Below are 25,102 nucleotides of genomic sequence, written 5' to 3' on the forward strand. Positions count from 1 at the left end.
TACAGCTGATTTTATGAGCAAGTTCTCTTAATCAGGACCTTCCTACAGTTATTAAGTCTGCACTAATTTTACAAAAAGCAAAATACATTCTGGAAAAATGATGACTTTAAAAAGGATCAAGGGCAAAATGCCAGTAGAAGAAATTTTCCACTACATCCCATTGGGAAACAAATCTGCCTATCATAAAAATTCCATCTGTGCTAGTTTTGAGTCAGAGCTACAAACTTTAAGGTGCACAGATGTTTCAGTGAAAAAAACCACCTTGTTTTGGATGAAAATATGTGAAGAACTTCCTCCCCTGCTTCTTTTGCCATTTGGAATTAGGATACAATAAACTGATTTAATTTTGCTTACAGGATGTCTTAGCATCACCATCAACTGGCTTCTCAGCTTGCTTCTTCTTCAGATATGTAACTTTTTCCATAAGGTATAGGAGGCGACCCCTAATGGTTAAATCACTGTTTCCATCCAAGGTTCCATCTTCATCTAATTCAATTCCTGAAATAAAAATAAACACTAAATAGTAAAAGAATAAAATTAAACAAGTTACAGACATGTTTTATATCTTGTATGTACAAACATAATCAAACTGAACTATGTTGTTCTGCTCTGTTAGAACTACAAAACAATTTGATGTGGGATATGCTTAACCAGCAGTTTGGAACAAGTATGGATCAGGTATACGTGCAAGACAGGAAAGTGCAGCTAAGGATCACGTAACCTTATTAATTTATTGTATAGATTGTGTCTTACTATACATGAAATATGTAGTAAATATATTTCTGTGGTTAACTTCCCCAGTATGCATGTTTCCATGCTAATGCTGATGCCAGTGTTTTAGACATATGCAGCTCAGAAGCATAGATATAGTCCCTACTGACACAGTATGGTTCAACTGATATTTGTAAAGACTAAAAGATTTTTCAGTAAAACATATCACAGAAGTGAAAGAACTAGAGTTACAATAAATGTAATTTCTAGTTACCAGTCAGAAGAAAGTAGCCACTTCCATAATACAGTGGCTGTTTCATGGTATTCCTATAACAAGCTATAAAAATGTAAAAAATGTATGTGAGGCTTTACACAATCACAGAACAGCTAAGGCTGGAATAAGCCTTTAGGGATCGTTTAGTCCAGCCTGCCTGCTCAAAGCAGGTTCAATTACAGCAGGTTGCTCAGGACCACATCCAGTCAGGTTTTGAATATCTCCTAAGGTGGAGACTCCACAACCCCTCTGGGCTACTGGTTCCTGACTTCCATCATCCTTACACTAAAAAAAATTTTAAAAAAAGAAAAAAAAAGAAAAAAAAAAAGGTAGAATTTCCTGTATTTCAATTTGTGCCTGTTATCTTTTATGCTGCCACCATCGCTAAGCACCACCGAAGAAAGTCTGGCTCAGCATTCTTTCCTGAAATGCTGACCTGCCCAACAGGTATTTATACACATTGATAAAATCCCCCTCCATGAGCTTTTTCTTCAAGTTAAACAACCCCAGCCCTCTCAGTTTCTCCTTGTACGAAAGATGCCCCAAGAATTCAGTCATCTTTAATGGCCCCTCCCTGGACTCACTCCAGTGTGTCCATGTCTCTGTTCTACTGGGGAGCCCAGCTGTTGGCTTTCTTTGCCACAAAGGCCCACTGCTGCTCATGCTCACCTTGCTGTCGACCAGGATCCACAGGTCCTTTTCTGCAAAGCTACTTTCCAGTTTGGTCCCTAGTCTGTCCTTGCTCCATGGGGATATTCCTCCCTGGGTGCAGGACTTTGCACTTCCCATTGCTGAAATTAATGGGATTCCTGTCACCTCATTTCTCTCATGTTTTCAACTTTATTCATTCATGTATACATTGTAAAGGGATTAAAAATCTTGACCTATACTTATTACTCACACTAAAATAAGCTCAAAGTAAAAAGGTCATTCAATTATTTTTTCTTGTTTTTTTAGTTTCCAATGTAAGTTCTAACGTTAGGGGTTTTGTGGGGAGTTCTTTAGCAGTCTTGAATTTTATAGGATGTTGACATTACATTATTCTTCTTAATTTAATGCATCTGGTTTTAATTGTCTGATTTTTTGCATTAAGTACAGTTCCATTTCCATTAAAAGTTATTTTGTTATATTTTGTCCTAAGAGAGTCATTAACACTAAACTAAGTGAGGATCATCAGAAACTTCGTATTTTATACTAAATCATATTACAAACCAAACTAATTAACAGGAAAGACACCAAAATGTCTTACCAATTAGAACACAGAGATGCTCTGAATTTACTCAAATGAAGTGTTTGTTTTGCCACAGTCATGCTGTCCCCTGAGCTCTAGTTGTACTTTTCTGATTTGGAAACTGTCAATGTAATTGTGTCTCCCAAACATTTCACAAGATGTGAATCCCCAAATGGTGGCTGGCTAATCAACCAAACATAGGACTCAGGATGTGTAATTGTTTTTCCTATTTTGCAATAGCCGTATTTTGAATATACAGAGTGAGTAAATCTCCTCTACTGTAATGCATCTTCCAACCCACAAAATTAATTTTCTACATCTAGATTATGCAAATTACTATTTCCCCATAACGAAAAGAAAAATAATGACAAAACAAGACCAAGTAATTTGAACAGAGGAGAATGATGATAAAAGACTAAAGAAAAATGGAAAAATCACGAAGAAAGATAAAGCTTCTACTCCTTTCAAATGTTATAAGTTCTTTATTTCCTCTTCATTTTCTGTCAACTTACAGTTTACTTTGAATTTTCCACTTCTTTTTTCTTTTTTAATTTAAAATAAAAATATTTCATTTGAAGTGTCACTATGCACCTTCATCAGCTTTGTGGGTGATTGGGGGGAGCAAAAAACATAAAGAAGGGCAGGAAGCTCAACAGTGTAGAGGAAGAGGCTGACAGGCTACTCGAAGTTCAGCAAGCACAAATGCAAAGTTTTGCAGCTTGGACAGACCAACCCATGTGACAGTACGGGCTGGGCATGAACTGGTTAAAAAAACATCTTTGCAAAAAGAACTTTGGGGGCACTGTTGGACAGCAAGCCAGACACCAGTCAGAAGTGCACTCTAACAGCAAGGAGAGATAAAAATACCCTGTATTAGCAGAAAAATAATCGCTAGCTCAAGGCAAGTGATTATTCCCAAGTACTCGGCACTCATGAGATGACATCTGGAACGCTATATCTAGCTTTGCGTTACCCAATACAAGAAAAACATTGAAAAGCTGGAGAGCATCCAACAATGGCCCATCAAGATGATTGGTGGCTGGACCACTTGTCCTATAAGGACAGAATGAAGTAACTGGGTTTGTCAACATGCAGAATAGAAGCTTTATGGTGGACCTAATAGCAGTCCACCAAAAACTACAAGGAAGTTAGCAAGAAAATGCAGACGAGCTCTCTTCTGAGGGGAACAAGGTACAATTGTCAAACTAAAACAGGCAGGGGTCCAAACTGACATAAAGAAAACAGAAAAAAAAAATCACCATTAGGACACTCAAGCCCAACAACATGTTGCCCAAAGGCATTGTGGAATCTCTGTGCTTAGAAGCTTTCAAGACCCAAGTACAAAATTGCTGAGCCACCAAGTCTGAGTTCAGCATTGACTCTGTTTGGAGTACAAGGCTGCATTAAAGACCTTCCATGATATTTGATACCTTAATAAATCTGTGATTATTTTAGTAATGGAAATATCTTCGAGATGGACCAATCTAACCAAATTGTCTTGTGATATACAAGGATATCCAACTGTGCTTGCTCTACCACGAAAGAAAATTAATGTGTTATCATTCAGATATTGATGGCATGGTTTTGTTTATTTGAGTATTTTAAGGCAGTGAATTAAATAATTAAACATTTTATTTCCAGTTAAACCAGGCTGAATAAGGAATGCAATCCGGGAGGAAAAGTGCAGAGATCCTCCTGTCCAAAGCTTCTTCCTTCCACACATCCCTGCATTAGCTTCTTCTAGCTAATGGGACATGATGTGAAAGTTAAGCTGTTTGTCTGCTCGTGCTGTCTGCTAAGTGTCTCTTTTGCTTATTTTTTTAAAATAGTGTAGTGAAGTAAAATGAAAGGATGAGCATCCTCCAAACAGGAAAACAACAAAGTCCCCAATGCAAAATGTAAGTAAGCATGCATTTAGAACAAAATATTCTGTAACTGAATTCGCAGTATTCACGGATATAAGCTTTACATTTAAAATACATGTTTTGGTATTTCATTTTTATATTGGTATTTTTGTATTTAAATTGTTACTATATTTCACATTTTAATATGAAATAGAATTTAATTGTTTTTATTAATTAAAGCAAAGAAATCAAAACCACAGAAATTTAACTGCTCCATTTGATTATTAATCTATTTCAATAGATAATAAACTTCTATATCTTCATTTATGTCTGAGAAGTATCAGTCATTAATATTATCTTATAATGTGGTTAACATGGTTATAGTCAACTTGATACAGCAAAGATGACCTATACCAACCTATGCAAGGGAGTGGGAATAGGGCAGAGGAAACCCTTCAATAACAAATGAGCTACAGCGTTATCCAATACATTAAGCCCAAAGAAATTCCCATGGTTGTATGGGTGAAAAATACCCCTTTTCCCTCACAAAGCAAAACATACTGCATCCCTTTCCAGTTTGACCAGATATGAGAATAAGAACGTTTCCTTGGTTTTCACTACAAGCTGAGTATCTTTACTTTATAATATTTATAATTGACATAGTGTAATCTATAGACTATGTAGTTGGAGTTTCTATGTAAAATTATTTAGGAAAATTGCTTCTAAAGCTAATATAATTAAAAAAGTGAAAATATTCAGTAACAAGACTTACCACAGTGTGTCATTAGGTCTTCATGGAAATCCAAGAGTTGATCCCGAATTTCTTCAGGGCAAGGACAATCATTTTTATCATCTTTAAAGTTCAGCAGCATGTTAATCTTAAAGAATACAAAGGAAAGGCAAATGAAACTCACGTCCAAAAGAAAAACTTTTAAAATCAAACTCTGCCACACACAGAGCACAACAAAAATTAAATTGTCCATTGTAAGCTGTACCTGCTCCTGAGGTGGGGATCGAAATTCTTTCGTTTTTCTAGCTGTCAGGGCAGCAGACATGTTCAAGGCCTGCATCACTTCATTGTACCGGAAGCGTTGATTCTCTTGAAGCTTGGCCACAAAATCATCCGAAAATGCTACAATGGCTTCTATTCTGTGTCGTACTTGGCAATCACACAGGTACTGAAGTAGATGACACATCTGAGAAAGCAGTATTGTAAGAGAAAGAAGAGTTGGCAAGCTAAGAAAAATCTTCTGTATATTATGCAAATAAGGATGGATTCCTTACAGTAACAATTACTATCAAATAAAATGACTGAAATCTTTAATGCTGTCATTTACTACATGTGAAGTAATCCTACACCAGGAAAATCTGGCATCTGCAAGAGATTTATGGGCCTCAGGCTAATAAAAGTCTTAAATTTTATGTAAGTTATAAGAGAATGGATTTACTTCTTGCTTCTAGGGAATTTCCTTTCTGTCTGGATCCATAAAAATGAAGAATTCCCTGTTAATGTCATTGAGAAAGTAATTCTATTTAATGAAACAACAGTTGTTTGATCTACAGGGAACAAGTTTATAACATCAGGAAGATTCTAGATCTTGTTATTTCCTGTACGGAAATTACTTCTCTATTTAACTAACATCGAATTGCTGTATTCCTTGAAAGAGAAATTACCAAGTGAAGAAAAAAGGATCTGTCAAGAAATGGAACAACCACTATCACAGCAGTATTATACCTGTAATTTAACAGGTTCTGGAAGTTTCATCTGAAGAAGTCCTTCCTTTGGCACTTGTTCCCCTCTGGTTTCTTCCTCTCCTTCTTCTGACTTGAGCTCATCTGAACTCAGCTCCTTCTCTGAGAAATCAATTTCATCCTCCTGGCTCACTGCTTCTTTGAAAACCCGGGGCTCAATCAACTGCAAGATGTGTTTCAGATCCTCATTGTGGAAGATTCCCATAATTAGGAGGGTATAGAAGAGTTTGATGAGAGGGACAAACAGAAATTCCGTAGAACCTCCAACTGGATCTCTGACATGGAGGCTGCCCTCCTGAACAGCTTCCGTCAGCATCTCTATGGTTTTGGCCTTTAGGATTTCCAGAGGGAATTCAGGACTGAACTGAAAGCATTCACTGCTAATGCTTACAAAACTCGGAGACGAGAACTGCATTCTTGGCCTTAATGAAGTGCTAAGTCCTATACCAGGGAGGCCGTGTTTTTTGTTTTCATCAGGAAACAAAGTAATACTCTTGGTCTCATCTGTCATTGGAACTATAAATTCATTATTCATCATTAACCTGGCAGTTGCATAGGTATTGAGATGGATGTCAATAAGTAAGTCATAATATCCTGCACGTAGTAATCCTGGCATATATTTATTCTCAATAGCATACAGGAGCTGAGATTCATCCACATGGCTACACATAGCATGGGCCACTCGGTTGTTGCCTAAAGCACAGACAGCTGAATATAACCGGAGGGTATGGTAGTGAAATTTCAGCAATTCCTCTTGTTCTGTCAGCTCTAAAATATCAATTGTTCTGCAGAGAAAAAAAAAATCCCAATACAATAAATTCCATATCAGTGCAAAAACTTACTTTAGTGAAGGAATTCAAAATTCTCCCTACGGATAACATTGGCACAGTATCAGTTCTAGGGATGGACTTTTTCCACATTTCAGCTTTCATGTTAGAAGAACTGTCAACCTAAAAATCAAGGACTAAGAGCAAAGTTCAATCAGGAATTTATTCAAGTCGCTCCTAAAGTACGCTCCTTCAATTACTTTCAATGGGGAAAGATTAAAATTATTTAAATAACACAGAATAACTCTTCATACTACAAACAGGAATTTGGATAACTGAAAATCAAGGTTTCAAAACTAGCATAAGTTGAGATATTTATGTCCTTTACTGTTTTTAGATCTGGGGTTGCAGACTAACCAGATCATTTGCAGAGGATTCGGGAGTGGCATTGCTTGTTTAGAATTCTTCCCTATTTTTTAGTGATCTTATTTTCATTTTTGGCACTGGCAAAATGCTGAAACATTTGGGTAACCAGGACATTACAAAGTTAAATTTCTTCAGTTGTTTAAACTAAATTTAGGAAAATTAAAGTAATGGAATAATTAAATTGGCCACACATCTTCAAAATCTCTACAAAAACAGATCTTTGTCTATCTTACAAATTATCTTTAATAATTTATAAACAATGTTCCTTTCATTTTCGTTCAAAACTTACATATGCTATTAAAGAGTTCAGAGAGAATCTAGGAGAGGTTGAAAACAACAAAAGGAGGCAGATTTTAAAACATCGAAAAATAAGATTAATTTCTAATGTTAGCTAAATCAAAACACACTGCCTTTGTTTACATGTGTTATACAGAGATGACCTCGGGCTTTTCTTATAAAAATTTTATTATGTATCTAGCTTCATAATCCCAGCCTAGCTCTGATATACTTCAATACACAAATATCAACCTGTTTTCTTCGGGAATATGAAGGGCCATGAACTGCAAAGGATTCAGGCACTGTATCATCCAGCCTTGACGTTCACTAATTCGAGAGACATCAACCTTCAAGAAGTGGTTTGGCACTCTGCTCCAAAGCACATGAGTCAGAAATTGGACATGGAGACGCGGAGGACATTGAGAGACTGGGTTTTTGTGTTCACTTTTGAACAAGCCAGCAGATAATGGCATTACATTCTGGAAAATTCCAACAGAAGAGACAATCGGTTTTACCATCTTTACCAAATAATGAATATAAGATATTTTTCAAGAAATACATTCAACATATAGTACATTAAAGTACAGTGCACAGGAAGTTAACATTTTCAGTAGTTCGTAAAACCAGCTGGGAACTGTTGGCAAGAGAGCATTGTCCATAACAATTTTTTTAAAATAGCTAAATTAGAAATAGAAACTTGAATGGAATGTGCAGTCACATCCTTGGACCAGCAATCTGAACTCCACTCTTTTTTTACCTGTTCCGATTTCTTAGACATTCACATATTCAAAGCAAGGAAGTAAATTTCAGCTCAGGTTACTTGAGTGTACTGTTTCAATGTACTTTAGAACTATTTTAAAACCCTAACCTAATCTGCAGATACACCAGTAACCCATGCTCTGTTTGTAGAATAAGAGATTTGCCTTACTGGCCACACTGATTTCATTTCATCATAAAGGATGAGATTCAGAAAATTCAACAGGACTTTGCAATATCGTCTGCCAATTCTAATCAGTTACAACCCTTCTCATCCAATGTACTGTATTTTAAATACATGAAGCATTTAAAACTGAGTTAAGAATAAAAATGACAATAACACAAACACTTGGAATCATAAAAATGTGCCCAATACCAAGAACACATTGCAGGCAACAAATGGCCCCCAAGAAATCCAACAAAAAAGCAAATAAAGAAGATTATTTGATATGATATATTAGTCCTAAACCTGCACAAACCCAAGCATTATTTACCTTTATTCTTCCCAATTCAAACTGGAAAACATTTGGGCTTGTAGCTTGAGCAAATACAGCAGGAAATAACTTGGTACTTGGTTCAACCTAAATCAAAGATGCACAAATATATAATCACTGAAGACAGCAAAACTCTATTACTTATAAACATCCTCCCTCCTGCCCAAATATCTGTATTGACAGTCAGTAAGTGCAAGCCTTTCAATAAAACACCAGAAAATCCAAATAGGAGGGAAAAATCACTGTCATAACAGCCACAATTACTTTTTCTTCCAATCTTGTAAAAAAGTTTCTAATAAGATGCAGTCTGATGATTTGGTTTTCTCTCTTCCCACTGGAAGACATCATCAAAAAATTCTCACCTGATAGTACGTGCCTAGTTCCTTGCCATTAGCTGTGAAGGTCAGCAGGCCACTGGCAGCATCAATCAAGCAACCAATCTCCAGACCATTATTATTACGTCCTTGTCCAGGGCTCATGCTCTCTCCTGCGCACACCATATAGCAGTTGCTGCGTTTTATACTGAATGTCAAAACACAAATTTATTTATGGATGGTGTGTAAACTTTATGTAGTGGACTAAGAACAACTTTGTATGGCTGCAATCAACAGGGCCTTGTGGCTCAAAAAAGTGGACCCCACCATAACCAATGACAAAATTCAATGAAACCTAGACTTCATAATTGAAAAAATAAAATCTGAAGATGACAAAATATGAACAAGTGCAAATCTATTGTAAAATTCCAAGAGACAAAACTGACCTTTGCAAATTAACGTTTTAAATCATTTAATGTTAAGCATAACAGAAAGTTTCTGGCATGGATCGCAACTGAAATGCTGAGAGGACCTGCTGTTGTACTAATTTTGACCTGTTCAAAACCAAAAAGTTCCAAAAATATGACAAGGTATCTTGCTCTATTTTGTACCAGCTCAGAAGTCAATATTTACAGGATTCATGGTCTGAAGCTACATAGAAAAGCAGTGCTATTTTACTTTTGAGTGCTTATTGATTTGATTAGATCATTACTCCACTGTTTCTTCACAAGCAAGAGGAGAAAACAGGTAAAGTTACACTTTTACCTATTTGTTGTTTGTTTGTTTTTACATTAACCCAACTACATTAAATGGGGTGGATTTACAGTTTATAAATCGTTAGTTGCTTTTATGGGTATAAACTATGTATCTTTTTAATAAAATTGTAACCAACCTCTCATGAACTTTCCCTTTTTCATCTCCCAGTGTAACTGTAACAGTACGCACTCTGTCCAAGTCAAAGCTTGTGTCATACTGGTGAAAGTCAGATGTAATCCAGCCCACCCAGACATTAGCAGGTTCTTGACCCGGAAATATTCTCACTGAATAATAGTACTGTCAATAAAAAAATAATGTCAATAAATGTTAGTGTTTGGTTTTCCGTGTATCAGTTTGATTCAGAATTAATTAGTTGCTCTAAAATCTGAAAACATGTCATCTCTTCAAAAGTAGCATAGGCTTGTTCAAGTGCGATTCATAAGAAAAGCAACAAAAGACTATAAATATGAATCAAAATGCAGCCAAAAAAATATGTATGTTAAAACAAGAAATGGAACAGATTAAAGATGTGACTTATATGCCTGTATTGTAGGCTTCTGCATCATAGCATTATAGACTATTTTTGTACTGTAGCTACAATTTTTATACTGTAGGTGACTCAGTTTCTACTATCTAGTATTTTTTAGAAAGAGGAGAAATACATCCAAAAGAGAAGTATTTTTCCCTTTGAAGGGGGAATTTCCTTTCGTTTTCCCTTCATTTCCCCATTTTCCCTTCATTTTCCCCAAATGAAGATTGAGTGCATATGGAGCTGATCTTGTCAGAGAAAGATGCACAAAACTTTCACTGGGAATTCCATGAGATGAATGCTGAGTAAAATCAGTCCAGATATTTTCCAGTGGTCCTGAACATTGACCTATTAGGTTAATGCACTTTTTCCCATTTGTTCCATTAATTCTACAACTATTTATTCTTCCTCTTACGTTCGGTGTTATTGATAGTAGTTTCAAAAATGTATTCAATTAATTTATGGCTTTCCTTGCAGAAATTGGTTTTGACTGACAAGTCAAAACAAAAGGAACATATTGGTCTCAACTTCAGTAGTACAGGACTACCACAGACATTTTGCCTGAAAATTAGGTTCTGAAACTCTTACAAGCAAAAACATGTGGTTATTAAAAAAAAAGAAAAAGCAAACAGCGAAAATACCAATCCTATGTTACGATACCGTAGAAGTTTGCATCAAATAATCATAGTCATCCCTATCATCAGCCAGCACATCCTCAGTAAGCCGTGCAGAGTGACTTGTGCTATAATCTGGCTTTGTCCTCCTGAGCATAAATCTGTAATAAAATAAGTAAAATCAAAATCTCTATTAAAAGCTCAATATAGCAATATATATACACAAAGGAATTTTACATTGATACATTATCCCTAAATACACTATATTGATTATGCTAGCAGTAAATGCATAGTATTTATTATGTTATTAATACATAACACTAGTAAGTTTATTACTTCCATGTAGATTAAGACAAAATAAATCCTTCGAAAAGGGGAAAGAGGCAGGCTCATTTTTAAAAGCACTTAAATGAATTCTGTGCTTAAACTATTCAAAATTTACTTGGAAACTAAACTCACACAACTTAAAAAACTATCAGGCTGTTAAACACCTATGTCACTTTGGAAGAATGTGGAACCTGAAATTACCTTCATGCATTTAAAAATACTATCCATATGCCCCAATGTATTCTGCAATTGAAATATTTAACAAACCAAGTTTGGTAAAGAGCAGAAAATGGATGGAAAGCTGTAGTAGTATTGCCTGGGTAATGGCCCAGTGCTCACATTTCCACAGCATCATCAAGTTAGGTGTTCTGCTCCTGATTCCATAAGAAAAACTAGGGAGAATGAACATGTCAACTAGAGAATGTTCTTATGATTGCTTCATTCATTGAGTGAGGTAAGATCCTAATATACATTTCTAGATAAAGATTATCTAACACCTTCAGCTTTTTGGAAGCCATGTGAAAAAAATTCCACGTCACTTTGAAGACCTCCTAGTTCTATCAGAATGGACTCCCATGGTTTTAGAGTGCACTTCACATGATGATCACAAAAGCCTTCACGATAACCCAAATGATAGGTTTCTAATAGCTTGAAAAATATTTTCAGTTTTCTGCTTAATTTTAATTGATTACATCATAAGTGATGATGTAATTTAATCACATGAAAGCTAACTGTCCCACCTACTATGTTATATCCAAATTTAGGGCAGAATTAGGAAAAAATCTCTGCAGACCTGATTGTCATTTTCTTTCTACTACAGGGAAAAAAAAAGAATCAAAGAAAGAAAAAAAAAAAGTAAGCCAAATGTGCTACTAACCTTTGTTTAAGACGTGAAGGCTTTTCTTGAACGTAATCTTTATGGTTGTTTAACTCTGGTTTTGTGGCATCTTTTTCTCTTTCTGTCCGGTCAGGAACTAGATGACCATGAGCAGTTTTCATTAGAACCTCAAAATCAGAATCAGCGTCATAATCCTCCAAGTCATTCTTGGGGCCAAAAAGACCAGGGCCTGGTAATCCTCCTGCAGCTGATCTGGAGAACACCTCAGCACATTCAATGGGCATGCTTAATCGAAAAAACATGACGTCTGTTTTACTGTTCTGTGAACCAAAGGACTTCTGTGTCACCTTCAGGCAGGGGCAGCTGTCTATGGTGCCATCAATTCTCATCACCTATCAAATGTAAAGATGTTGTTTTGAAGCTGATGCTTTTTCCCCCCTTGTAAATATTCAGCTTATATTTCTAGAATAAGCATCCATGGATTTGCAAAACTTGCAACAGTATGCTGTCAATGGTGAAACGTATTGTAATCGTGTGCTGCCATTTTAATGGGAAATAAAATAATTACTATAAGGACTGGAGGTTTTATTGTTCCATTGTTAAATAAAAAAAAAAAAAACACTCACAAAGGAATGACCTTTTTCACCATAACTCTTTGCAACACAAATCCAACCCTGCCCAAAACAAAACAAATCAACTAATATAAATCATACATGAACATACGCAAGAACACAAGTTACCACTTAAATACCACAGTGTTATCAGCTGAAAAGGAGTTCTTATTTCATCAATTTCAAAACAATTTCATGGTAGACTCACAATGCATGAAATCAGTTCCATGAAGATGCACAACTCATTGGGACATAAGTGTTGACACAACTGGCTAATAAATATTTATTAAAATGAAAACCAATTAGTTATGGAAAAATCACAAAGTGTGTGCACCAGAACACATGGTATCTGTTATGTAGAAATGCCCAATTTCTGGAAGTTGTTTACAAACATAGCTCTCACTGCACAAGGAGCTCTTAGTGAGGACATCTTGTCGAATTTGTCTCTGAGAATCTCATGTTTACACACATGATAATTTTCACAGATAAAGAAATACTATCAATCAAATAATTGCATTATTTGCAACTCCACTGAATGTAAGAAATTTGCAATAGGTACAAGGTTCATCCAGAATTGGCTCAACATATCACATTAAAAATCTTGTCTAGAAGCACAAAAGTAGAAACACAATTCAGACATATTTATAGATAGAAGTGTGTAGAAACATTTTAATAGGATCACAAACCTCAATATGTTCATGATTCTGTGGCACTGGTAGAAACTGAGGGAGCCTTTTACTCAGCCAAATGGTGATGTCTCTGTTTGTATTAACAGCAAAGGGTTCATACCCTTCCTGTAAGCCACAGATAGTGAAATATTTTAGAGTGCTGACATCTTTTCCGAAGTTCATTCTTCCCACTTGAGATGGGCCCAGGCTGCACACAGGTAGAAATCCTTAAAACAAGACAAAAGACCATGTAGGTTGTACGTCATGAACATCGAAGAACCATAACTCTTCCATAACCCAATTAAGAATCACTTGGAAAAAAAAAATAATTAAAAAATAATTCAAAAACCAAATAGTACAAATGCAAGCAGTCGTCAATAGCACATCACCTCTTGCACGTCACTAAATACTGTATCTCAAATATCATTCTGAAAAAAAAAGCTCTCTAATAGACACGGATCTCTTCATGCAACACTCAGTTTACTTCACAGAAAGAGTACCTCAAGGAGTCTGACAACCAGGTCTTGGTTAATCTCTCTGCTAAGCTGGCAGAGTGTTGCCAATTTCACTCCAAGTCTTACTGGTTTTGATATTCTTCCTAAAATTCCATTAGTGATGGTATTTTGAGAGAACCTCAAAAATTACTATAAAAGTAATATAGTGCTTGTCCATGCAGCCATAGTTGTGAAAAAAATTATAAATATGCACCAAGTACATGCTGTAGATTTAAAAAAAATATTAAAATCAATTAATTTTTAAAAATTCATAACACTTTGTGGCTCTGGATAATGAGAACTAGCAGTAGGACACTGTAGCTTCATGAAACTTGCAGTAGTTTGGTTTTGGGCTGGGTTTTTTGATTTTACTTTCTAATCAGCTTCACATCTGTATTCATCTGCTCTCTTACTGTTTTACTAGCACAGGGAACTCACTTGTGACTCCTTTGCACTTTTTAAAAAACATTTGGTTGTGGTTTTTTTTTTCCTCAGGTTCAACGTCACAGTCTAAACACCTAAACAAATCTCTTATTTCTTTTTTTCCTTTTCATTCTGATTTTGAATTTCCACAACAACAAACCACTCTTTAGATTCGTTTGACCCAGGTACTAACAAAATCCTTTCTTCTGTATCAACAAGAAACATGAAGCTCTGTTCAATCATTCTGGTTCAAGTGAATGTACCAGGTATTGAAGGGTATAAGGCTTGAGGCTGCCCAGATTAAACAAAGAAAAAAAAAAAAGAAACAAAACAAACAAACAAAAAAAAGAGCAGAATATCTGTTCATGATATACTCTTTAGAGACAAAAGCAAACTCCAGAGCACCATCTATAGGAATGACTGCTCAACAGATAAAAGATCAGCCTTCAGTACCACCTTTTGAAGATTTTATTACAAATACGTCCAGATTTTTATCTTCATAGCAAGGCTCTTAAATCACAAGGCATCAGCTTTTCATGTTGTCTAAATCATCTATGTTATCTGACCTATGTCCATTCTGCTAGTGTAGATACAATAACAGGCAATAGTAAAGAGTATTTTTCAGCACTAAACGAAACAAAATTGTGTTATACAACACATAACTAGGAAACTATTGATGCAAATTATTAAATCTGAGATCAATCAGCACATTCCTTTGAAAGCACAATAGGAGAGCTTATTTCAAAGGCAAGCTCTTTTCTATGAACACAACACTACAGGAACTTAACGTGAATTAAAAGAATATTGTGAAAAATGTTAGATGCTTGACACTGACATTAAGTCTTTGACATGGTTACCAAAGCCTTCAGGTTCCATGTCAAACTCGGAACTACATTAGCAATTTCAGACTCTACAGAGATCTCTTTAAATCTGAACCTGCAGCTAGAAACAAGTACCACAAAAACTACACCACTGTGATTTCATTAACTTTGAAATCAAAATAGTCATCAAACAGGCGACCCTCAGAATTTCATGGAATTCCCATTTCTCTCAGAATCCCTCACTCCTCAATGGAATTCTTCCATCAAATAACTGGAAAAAACATTATAATTTAATGGCACCAGGATGATTTAATGCTTATGCCACTAACAGAAGACCAATTCATGCATCCCTCTTCCTTATTATGTTAGCACAGTATCTAAGGAAATCTGACGGCAGTAAAGTAACAGGCATGAGTCTAGAAAATTGGTGGCAATTATCTCATTTTAAATGAAATCAAATTATTTCTAATTCGTATGGTGTGACAGAAGGGAAAAAAAAATTTCTTCTCCTAATGCACTCCTGAAAGTATAATATTCTGAAACCCAGATGAAAGTAAAATGGTTAAAATTCAAGCAGGGAACTGCCTAATTAATAAGATTCATATTTCCCCTGGGAATAGGGATCAGTAATCCCAAAGTATCATTTGCAACTTCTACTGTTCAAAAAATTTAACTTCATCTCTCAGACACAGACGTATTATTTAACACATGTATAATAAATATGACAGAATATATGTACCTACAACAAATGAAAGGGAAGTAATTAATGTAATTTCTTACCCTTTTATGTACCTATTTGCACACAAGTACGTAATTAAATTTATAAACAAAAATACTTTTGTGGTATAGAATCAATCTGCCACCTGATACAACCTCACAATCTTTGCCATCTTTTGCAATTCCATAAGCTTCAGCTTCATGATAAACTAAAACCTGCTTGTAGACTCTGAAAGTTGCACTAAGAACACTATAACAACAGTCACAAAACTCAATCTGCTGGTTTAGAATTAAGTGAAAAATTCTGGAGGCTAACTTCATACCAGCTGGCTTTATATCATGGATCAGGTGTCACTTCACCTCCTAGAGCTAAAACAAAACCTTAAACATGACAAACTCCCTACCATATGTTCTCACTAATTTGACAGAAATTTCATAGTATTTCAGTACTTGATCTAGGCAAAATTTGATGTCCCTGCCCATGGCAAGGGGGTTGGACTAGATGATCTTCAAAGGTCCCTTCCAACCCAAACCATGCCATGATTCATTCTACGATTTTGTGACCTGCTGCAGCGCGGATGAAGTGTTAGAGGTCACAGATTTGAAACCCCAGACACTTCCCTGAGAAATAGTCAAAGGTCTGATCACAAAAGGTGGCTGCAAACTTCACCACAGAAAAAGGCCTTGCCTCACCCTCCCACCCAGGACATCTCCGAAGGCTTGATACTAATCAAATAGAGAAAAGGACAAGGGGTAGTTTCCGGCGGGGGGTGGGGGAACCACATTAAAGGGAAGCCGGAGCAAAAGTTGGGCAACAACAGCCAGTTAACAGCACAATGTATTACGGTACTTACCATCACCAACCTCAAAGTCTTTGAATGCAAGTTCTGAACCTGAGTCATCAAGCAGGATTTCACCATTTAAGGTGAACATCATAGTGTGCTCATTCATGTCAACCATACATCCAACAACATCTCCCGCCAACCAAGAGCGGCCAAAATGCTCGTTACCTTGATGCCACCGCTGTGCCTGAAAAGGATTTTAAAGACTTTCAAAGAGTAATAGTGATAACGTATGTGTTCCTCTCTCAGTGGTACAACTAATAATTAGCCCCCCTTAATTAAGATGGCACTAAAATTAACCCTTCCACAGCATATAATTCCAAAACAATGCCTGTGAGTACTCCAAATTGACCTTGAAAATGGAAATCGAACAATTAACTTCCTGCAAGCACCTCTCACATCAGTACTGTAAAACGTTGCTAAGTGAGCTGACAGGGAAAATTGCTATTTCAACTTTATAGTAACTAGTAAGAGCATGACTTATTTTTCTGCAGAAGCCCCATTAAAGATTTGTAATGAAAATAATATGCTATCAATTACAATGTTAAATAGCTGCTTCACAAACTTTTTTTTTAAGCAATTGCTTTTATTTAATCTAGGAGCCTATAAATTCGTTGCTTCCAAACAAGCCTTATTGTATCCTTAAGTATGTTTCTAAAAATGTTGTGTAAAAATAGACTTCCTGTCATACCAGATTTTGAAAGTAACAGAATTGTCTGTGGATGGGACAAGCACTCTGAGCTTCTGACAGATTTCAGAGTAGCTGAGGGCATGATTAATGATTCATGTGACTGACCTTCAAAGTCAAAGACTGCAAAGGCTTTGGATGGCATCTTGGATTGGAATTCAAATAAATTTACATCTACTAAGAACTACTATAACACACACAAAACAAAGCAGTGTTAATTACAAATAGGTTCCTCATTCATATATTCCATCACAAGTAGATTTTTATCCCCTGTATCCATCCTGAAAATCCTACAAAACAAGTGAGCCTTTCTGTGTATCCTGAAGGTCAAAAGCTCTTCTCCAACCAAGGGGAGAACCCACCAAAATGAAAGACAACAAAATAGCTTTGTGAATTAAGATTTAAAGGTCAAAACCTAAGATTCAGAAGGCAAACTACTGCAAAGCTATTCTAGTAAAGACACAGGACTTGAACAGTTTACTTAAGCCAATCAGATATTTTACACAAATAACTTTTCAGTTCCCTTTTTAATGTATATTCTCATGTAACATAAGACTGTGAAAAACATTAAATTCCAACAATATGAAGAAACTGCAGCTTAAGAGCTTGATCTGACCAGGAATAGCCGGGAATACTGCTGTTTTCTGTTACATATTGTAATAGTAATAAAGGAATTAATTCCAATATCAGATACAAGAAACATTTTGACATGAGTCACCAGTAGCCTTAATAGCAATTATGGTTTGGACAGCTGTTGCACGTGCCTTCATACTGAAATAAAAAGCTTTAATGAGTCATTTAATCTATTCTGATGAAAATCTGTAACATATAAAATAATTTGTTTTCCTACATATTTTTTACTACTAGATTTCAATCCATCATTGTCTCATGCAGAGTTAAATTTGAGTAAAAATTACTGGTTCTCTCACTTCATTTACTCTAAACCATAAGGATTTCCATGAAAACCTAGGTATGCTCTTTGTAACTTCTACATTCCTATAAAACACCTGTATCATCGCTTGCCTCCAACACTGCTAATAGTCTTAATCATATTTATTCCCTAATGGTAATTCTTATAAAGAGGACAACAGAGTAAAAATTTAAAGAAATTATTCATAGTTAATTACAGCTCTGCCATTATTTTGTATTTTAGTGAGTCACATTTTTCAATGCCTTATATATACTGTACAAATACTGTGAAGCTGGGGGGGGGACGGCGGGGCCGGGCAGGAAGAAATGCCAAACCCTGCCAATTAATTTTTCAGGTGACATTGATCTTCCTTATTCCACCTAGGCCCTCAAAGAGAGAGAGAAATAATTTCATAAAACACAAACGAAAGAAGAGAAGGCAATTAAGTTCAGGCAATGACACATGGAATAAGACGCAAAAATCAGTTTTGCAATCACTCCTATTATTAAAGATAAACATATACAAACCTTAAAGCCATCAAAAACAAAAGCTTCTTCATCCGAGCCAAGTTCCTGATCTGGCAGACAACCCGGCCTGGTCCAGCCAACTCTCATGTCTCCTGCAGTAACTGCCTCAAACTCAAAGTACCACTTCCCAGCCTTCACTGCATAAGTCTTTTCTGTGCGGAAGATCCTGAATTTTTCCATTATCCCACTGCACACATCCAGCCTCATTGCTGTAAAGTTTAAAAAATAAAAAAAAGTAAAGAAAAAACTCCAGCGTCAAAAGTACTGTATTCAACTACTGATAAATGAAGGCAGTGAAAACACAAGGCAAAGGAATCCCTTTGAGCATCGGCCTGCAAAGAAGAAAGTGCCTGCAGAAGAAACTTATGGGGAAAGCACCCTTGCCTGTTCTGGGAAATCAGCACGCTTGAGCACCTCTCTGAAATGACGCTACAGTAATTCATCCAGCTCAGAGGGAAAAAAAAAAAAAAAAAAAAAGAATTTAGAAGTCTGAGTGCAGTTACAGGGCTACAATCCTCATTGGGATGACAAACATGGTGGAATAACTCACATGACTAGAGTATTGCAATGGATGGATACATGTTTTTTAGGAAGGGCAGGCTGGAAAGGTTAAGAGGAAGAATCGCCCTTTACGTGAGAGAGAAACTGGAATGCATGGAGAACTGAGTCACCTTTTTTACAGGGAGAGGCTGAGACAGCTGAGACTGTGCAGCCTGCAGAAGGGAAGGCTCAGGAGGGAATCTCATTTCTGAGTATAAATATCTGGTGGGAGGGAACGAAGAAAAGGGAAACAGACTCTTCTCAGTTGTACCCGGTGACAGGACAAGAGACAATGGACACAAGTTAAAACCCATGAAATTCCATCTGAACACAAGAAAATGCTTTTTACCATGACAGTGGTCAAACACTGGCCTTAGAGATAATCAAAACCCATCTGGACATGGTCCTGGACAACCTGCTTTAGCTGACCTTGCTTGACCAGATGATGTCAAGAGGTCCCTCCCAACCTCAACAATTCTACGATTCTGTGAGCTGGGCTCTCAGTTATTTTAAACAAAACAAAAACACCAAACATACAAAAGCCCAACAAAATAGAGATAAATTAATCTTCCAATCACCATAAAAGACAACTGTTTGCCTTTGAAACAAGGTTCCTCAACTGAGACATCATCTTTACCTAGAGATGGTGATCAATTCACCTAATCTTCTCATTTATAGTCTAAAAGTCAGATTTCCTAAGTATGTTATTGTTATAAAAATTTATTACTATGCTTCTTAGTTATTGTAATAAATAATATAAGGAAGGTTGCAATTCAGATGTTTTTGCAAAAGCAATGGAAAACAGAGTATAGGAATCATAAAAGCAAGTCTTGCATGAAGCTTTAATAACAACAATAATCACAAAGTATACTCATGCTTCAGGAAAAAAAATATATTAACTTCTGTCTAGATAAAGGGCAGTAAGTCTGGAAAGAACAAAGATGCCCTTAAGAAGGACATAAAAGTGTTAAAGGCAACTCCTGTTCAAGGCAAAGCAAGTTACTGCTCTAGAACAAAGGAAAACCCAGTCACAGCCAAAGTACTATTTAGAAAATATTATTTAGCTAGTGAAATAACAGAAACAACAAGACACCAAGTTTAAATTGTTTTGACTATTCGCCTTTATTATCTTTCAAACTGTTGAAGGGATATAGTCAGATGACTATGAGATTTCATAGAGTGCCTTAAAAACTGCCACTTCTCACTTCAAAGTTAGTTTGTCAATTGTCAAGCTGAGATGAAGAAAAAGCTCGTTCACATTTCTTGTCTAGTGCAACAGAGTGTAAAATAAATTAACAGCTGTATGAAAACAAAAGCTTTCACAGACACTCATTCATTTGGTTACGTATCTGTAGCATGATCACACGTGCTTATTTTATCATAGCTTACTATGCTTCGTTCAAAAAGTCCTTTAATTGCAAGTGATTCATTACAAGCTAGTTTAAGAGTGTTTAAATTAAAATTCACTCTTTGCCAGATAATTATACATATCTTTTCTCAAAGACCAAAATGGCTACACGAAGAATTTCAAAGGTGGCTAAAGTTAAACTTTGACACATTCAACTTACTCACTTCAAATGTATTCACTGATTCTCTAACTCCATCAAAGAATACTGGCATAAATAATACTGAAAAAAAATGTAAGCCGGGTGGTTATTGGGCTGCTTCAGAGAAAGTGAAGAAAAGAAACCTCAGGGAAAGGGTAAAAACATAAGCATGTTATTCTGTCTGCTCCATAACAGCAGCAGATACAAGCTTACTTTATGCCTCACATTTCTGCCTTATAACATTTGTGGAATGCATAAGCAAAGATTTTTTTAAAGGCAGAAAAAGTATGTTGGTACATGTACTGCTTTGAGACATATAAATAAATCTATTTTCTCCTTTTTTTTCTTGACAACTAACAAACAATAAAGTTTTGGACTCGGATCTCTAAGCTCTGATCCCACTCTCCATCTATCCATCCCATGTCTCTTGCGGGTTATCCCACTCTTTTGCTCCCAATTTCACTCTTTTCCTGTGTTTTCCCCACCATTCATTCCACATCAATCTGCTCCAATAGAAATGGATTTTTGTTTCTGTCATTCATAAAACCACAAATCTTAGACTTACCTACTTCTCCAATTTTCTTCTTTCCCTCACTGCACTGAACACACTGTCTTGAAAAATGTCTTTATTGATTCATCTACAGCTACGTGGCATTCACCTATTACCTATGAAAAATGTAAATGGTCTCAAAAATTGTCTAAGAATATTACTTGAATACTACTACTCATGAGCCTACTTGGTGCCTTGGAGATGGCCATTCCTAACATCCTTTTAAACACTTTTAATCCTATCATCTTTATGCTTTCCTTCAATATTCCACATCAGCATATACTGAGTTTTGCCTCACTGAGCTGCCTTTCACTGCTCTCCATATGTTCTTCATCTGGTATCTTCTGCTAAAATAGCTTCAAGTATAACCTTGTAAGGTGAGTACATACAAACCTCCTTCACTGTTGCTTACTTATTACATACTCCTACATAGTTTGTTTCTGATACTACTTTCCAAGACCTTACTATCGATTCAAAACATAAGGTAGCTTGAAATGATAAAAATCATGCTTTTAAAAGCTGAAAACGTTTTCACAAAGCAGAAGATGTAATGCTGAATGAAACCCTTGATCTTTCTTCCTTAAGTTTTCTCAACTACTCTGTTCTCTGGTATTTTACACAGTTATCACGTGACTCTTTTTCTCAGATTAGGAAAAAGAGTGCCTAAAGCATTCTGGATCTTTTTGCACAAATTTGCAAGGTATTAAAGCCTGCACAGCCTTTGGATACTCAGCAATCCCATAATTTCTCCTCTTCCTCAGTTTCGTGTAAGCTCAAATATGTCTGCACCCACCTGTCTGTCAGTTAGACCATGTTAAGAACCCCTCTCTTTCTCTTCTGTTTTCTCAGACACATCAAGCTCCACATTTCCATTATTAACATTAGTAGCCTATAAAATCACATCCCTCAGAACTTACTCACTTCTCATGCCACCAAATGGCCGACTTCGGTTAGGTCAGGCTCATTAAGTTTCCTTTAAGCAACTCTGAACTCTCTGCCACATAATTCTTTATCAGTAAAATCTTCTGTTATGGTCTACATAAATAATGCCTTAAAAACACTTTTGAAGACCCTCAGTACCTCACCTATACAGGAGATGAGCAAAGCATGGGAACTGAGAATTTGTTCTCTCTTTAGCTTTTAAGTAACCTAATGCTTTCTAGATTTCAAGCAATCCCAAAAATACAGCTGCTGTGGGAAACTAGTAATTAATAAAAATGAAGCATAAAACCCAATGCTATAGAGCTTTGTAAATCAACGTTTAAAATAAAATTAAGGAAAGGAGATGCACAACACCACTAGAGGGCTCTAAATCCTTTAATAACAGTATGTTATTTTGGCTGATGAAAGGGGATCCCTATGACATGTTTTATGCAGCTCAAAAACTTGAGAGGCGCATAAACTGTAAAATCTAAATCCCCAAAATGAGTATAAAAATATTTTGCTGAATGCAATTCCAGTCTTTGTCTAAGAAAGTCCAGTTGTGGGACACTGTTCTGCAGGTCCTTTCCTCTGGAAGTTTTGCAACATGATTGATGATAACTTTCAGATGCAAGGATTGCAGTTGTGTTCTTTACATTTTGTTAGTAACTCCATGCACAGAACTAGGGCAAGGATCTCTGCATTATAAGGAAAAAATAAAAATATCCAGTAGTTCATTCCTGAGGAAAGGCAGGGGCACATGGTTCTCAGAGCTATAAATCAGGAAAGGGGCTTAACTTTGTTCCCTGGGATTTGGAGGAGACTGTGGAAAATGAGCTTGCTCTCTCTCCCTCTCACCCTACACCACTAGACAGACCTTTTATATTCACAAAAGGCAAAAGCCTCCTATACCAGCCAAACCACCAAAATGAAGAGTGAAAAGAAGTGCATGAAATACAGAGAAATTGTATCACTGATTTAAAATGTAAAAATGTTTAATTTTGTAATTTTTCATTTGAGTCACAGGACAAGAAAAGGAAATGATAAGGAACGTAAGATCAAAGGGAAATCTAAACAATAGAAGATGGAGATGACCTATTAGCTTTGGAGACATGGTACCTGTTCAAATTGTTTTATTGGACCAACAAATCTAGTAGTAGAGTGGAATATTCGAATTAATTTTTTTTGAGAGAGAGAGAGGGCAAGAGACTGGGGGGTTGGAGATGACCGAGAACAAACCAACCAAATTAATTACCATGATCTTGATCAGGAGCTTCCAGGTTGTAACCATAGCCAAGAAGGGTGCGGACTGCTTCCCGAAGACTGTCTTTGTTTGACTTCTTTGTCCGATCATCCAAAAGGGCATAAGGTACGAGGCGAGGATTTCGTCGGTTTTTTACATCCTGCACAAGTATGAAAAATCAATTCAATTTCAGAAACTCTACTTTGTCTTAAAAACAAAATTGTGCTATAGCAGCAATATAAAAATTACTATTTATATGATCTGAAATCATGGAACTGGAAATACAGCAAGGATTCAAAGAAGTTGCAATAGTCTAGAAACTAGTAACATTACCGAATTTACTAAAAAAGTAACACACAAATAAATGAAACTGCGTGGCTTATACCTGCTTTCATTTTCCGTCAAATTTACTTAATGGGGCAACAATACAAAAAAGAATGAGGATAAATGCGAAGAGTTTGACTCTTCCTGTTTGTCCACTTGGGTACAAATATCAAAGATATTGAGAGGCTTTTATGATTGGTCAGACTTACTAAGTAAGCACAAAAATAGCGCCTATTATTTTAGAAAACAGTGTCTACAGTGAAAGTATCATATCTTTTATAGCATTACAGTCCCACTTTTAAGTGTCTATGTCGTTTTCATTCTACTTTTGCAGGCAGAAAAAAAATAGCACATCCATTCTGACAAATACTTGCAGGTATCTTCTGTTGTCCTTTAAATGCTTAGATACAAGGCTATCTGCCTTTTGCCTTATTGTGCTGAGTAAACATTGAAGTGCAGTTATGAAGCACTGCTTGATGAAAACTGGTTCTACCAGTGATCCTTCTAGCAGAAGAAATAATACAGGACAAGCATTACCTATATGCTAAAAGGGTTAAGAGAAACATAATGTATTGCTGGGGCCACAAATTTCTGCACCATATCAGCTCTAGTTATATTCAGTGGGAAGGACTGGGACAGGGCCAACACAAGGACCATTTGAGGGAACTACTTCCCATATTTATTCCACACACTGAAGTTGACATCCCCTTTTTTCCAATATTTAATTTGGTAGATGGGGAAAAGGGCTGCTTCCAGAGCAAACTGGACCAAAAAATGTTGAAGTAAATGTTATAAGGATTTATTATTTGATATAAGAATAACCCATTAACATCAGAGATGAAACACCATGGGTTTAATTATTTATCTTGGAAAGGACATAAAAGAGAATTAATTTCCTCTGAAACACTGTATGTCCAAGAGATACTATGAAATACTGTCTTCAAAAATATGGAAGAGAAGTTTGGAATAACAATTACATAACTCCTTATGCACGATATACAGTTTGACTAAACCACTGGTAATTGCCATAGCAACCATTAACACACATTAACATACTGGCAAGCAGCTGATAACAATGTATGATAATGAAATATAGTATAAGTGCTTTTAAAAATGCCTAAGCACAAAATCAGAGTGAGGAAAAAGAAATCATAAGTATTAAACTCAGTTTTACAGATTTTTTTCCCTTGGGTCTAGTTTTATTTAATACTGTGATCTTTTTCACCCATTCCAGACTTTTGCTACTTCTTTAAATATGAATATAAGAAGGGGTTTTTCTCTTACTAATTTTGTTCTTTTTTTCCTATGATATGTCTATCTAAATTTTGAATGTTTTACTTACTGATGAATTAAGAACTGTTATTGTT

The 25,102-nt window shown here is 36.0% G+C and overlaps 1 protein-coding gene across 9 annotated transcripts in view; it reads right to left on the reverse strand.

The window, feature by feature from the left end:
* Positions 1-25,102, reverse strand: part of RYR2 (ryanodine receptor 2) — a 422,851-nt gene that overhangs the window by 139,554 nt on the left and 258,195 nt on the right. For all 9 annotated transcript variants that reach the window (XM_074580040.1, XM_074580034.1, XM_074580039.1 and 6 more), the window contains 14 exons: positions 23,424-23,571; positions 18,611-18,819; positions 16,498-16,672; positions 13,207-13,415; positions 11,949-12,301; positions 10,791-10,905; positions 9,738-9,898; positions 8,894-9,053; positions 8,532-8,618; positions 7,534-7,760; positions 5,796-6,597; positions 5,056-5,256; positions 4,833-4,938; positions 355-498 (listed from right to left, as the gene is read on the reverse strand). In XM_074580040.1, the coding sequence (XP_074436141.1) occupies positions 355-498; positions 4,833-4,938; positions 5,056-5,256; positions 5,796-6,597; positions 7,534-7,760; positions 8,532-8,618; positions 8,894-9,053; positions 9,738-9,898; positions 10,791-10,905; positions 11,949-12,301; positions 13,207-13,415; positions 16,498-16,672; positions 18,611-18,819; positions 23,424-23,571 (3,097 nt within the window). The remainder of the gene's footprint in view (positions 1-354; positions 499-4,832; positions 4,939-5,055; positions 5,257-5,795; positions 6,598-7,533; positions 7,761-8,531; positions 8,619-8,893; positions 9,054-9,737; positions 9,899-10,790; positions 10,906-11,948; positions 12,302-13,206; positions 13,416-16,497; positions 16,673-18,610; positions 18,820-23,423; positions 23,572-25,102) is intronic.

The sequence above is a fragment of the Larus michahellis genome, chromosome 3, assembly GCF_964199755.1.
Source record: "Larus michahellis chromosome 3, bLarMic1.1, whole genome shotgun sequence".
Classification (NCBI taxonomy): Eukaryota; Metazoa; Chordata; class Aves; order Charadriiformes; family Laridae; genus Larus; species Larus michahellis.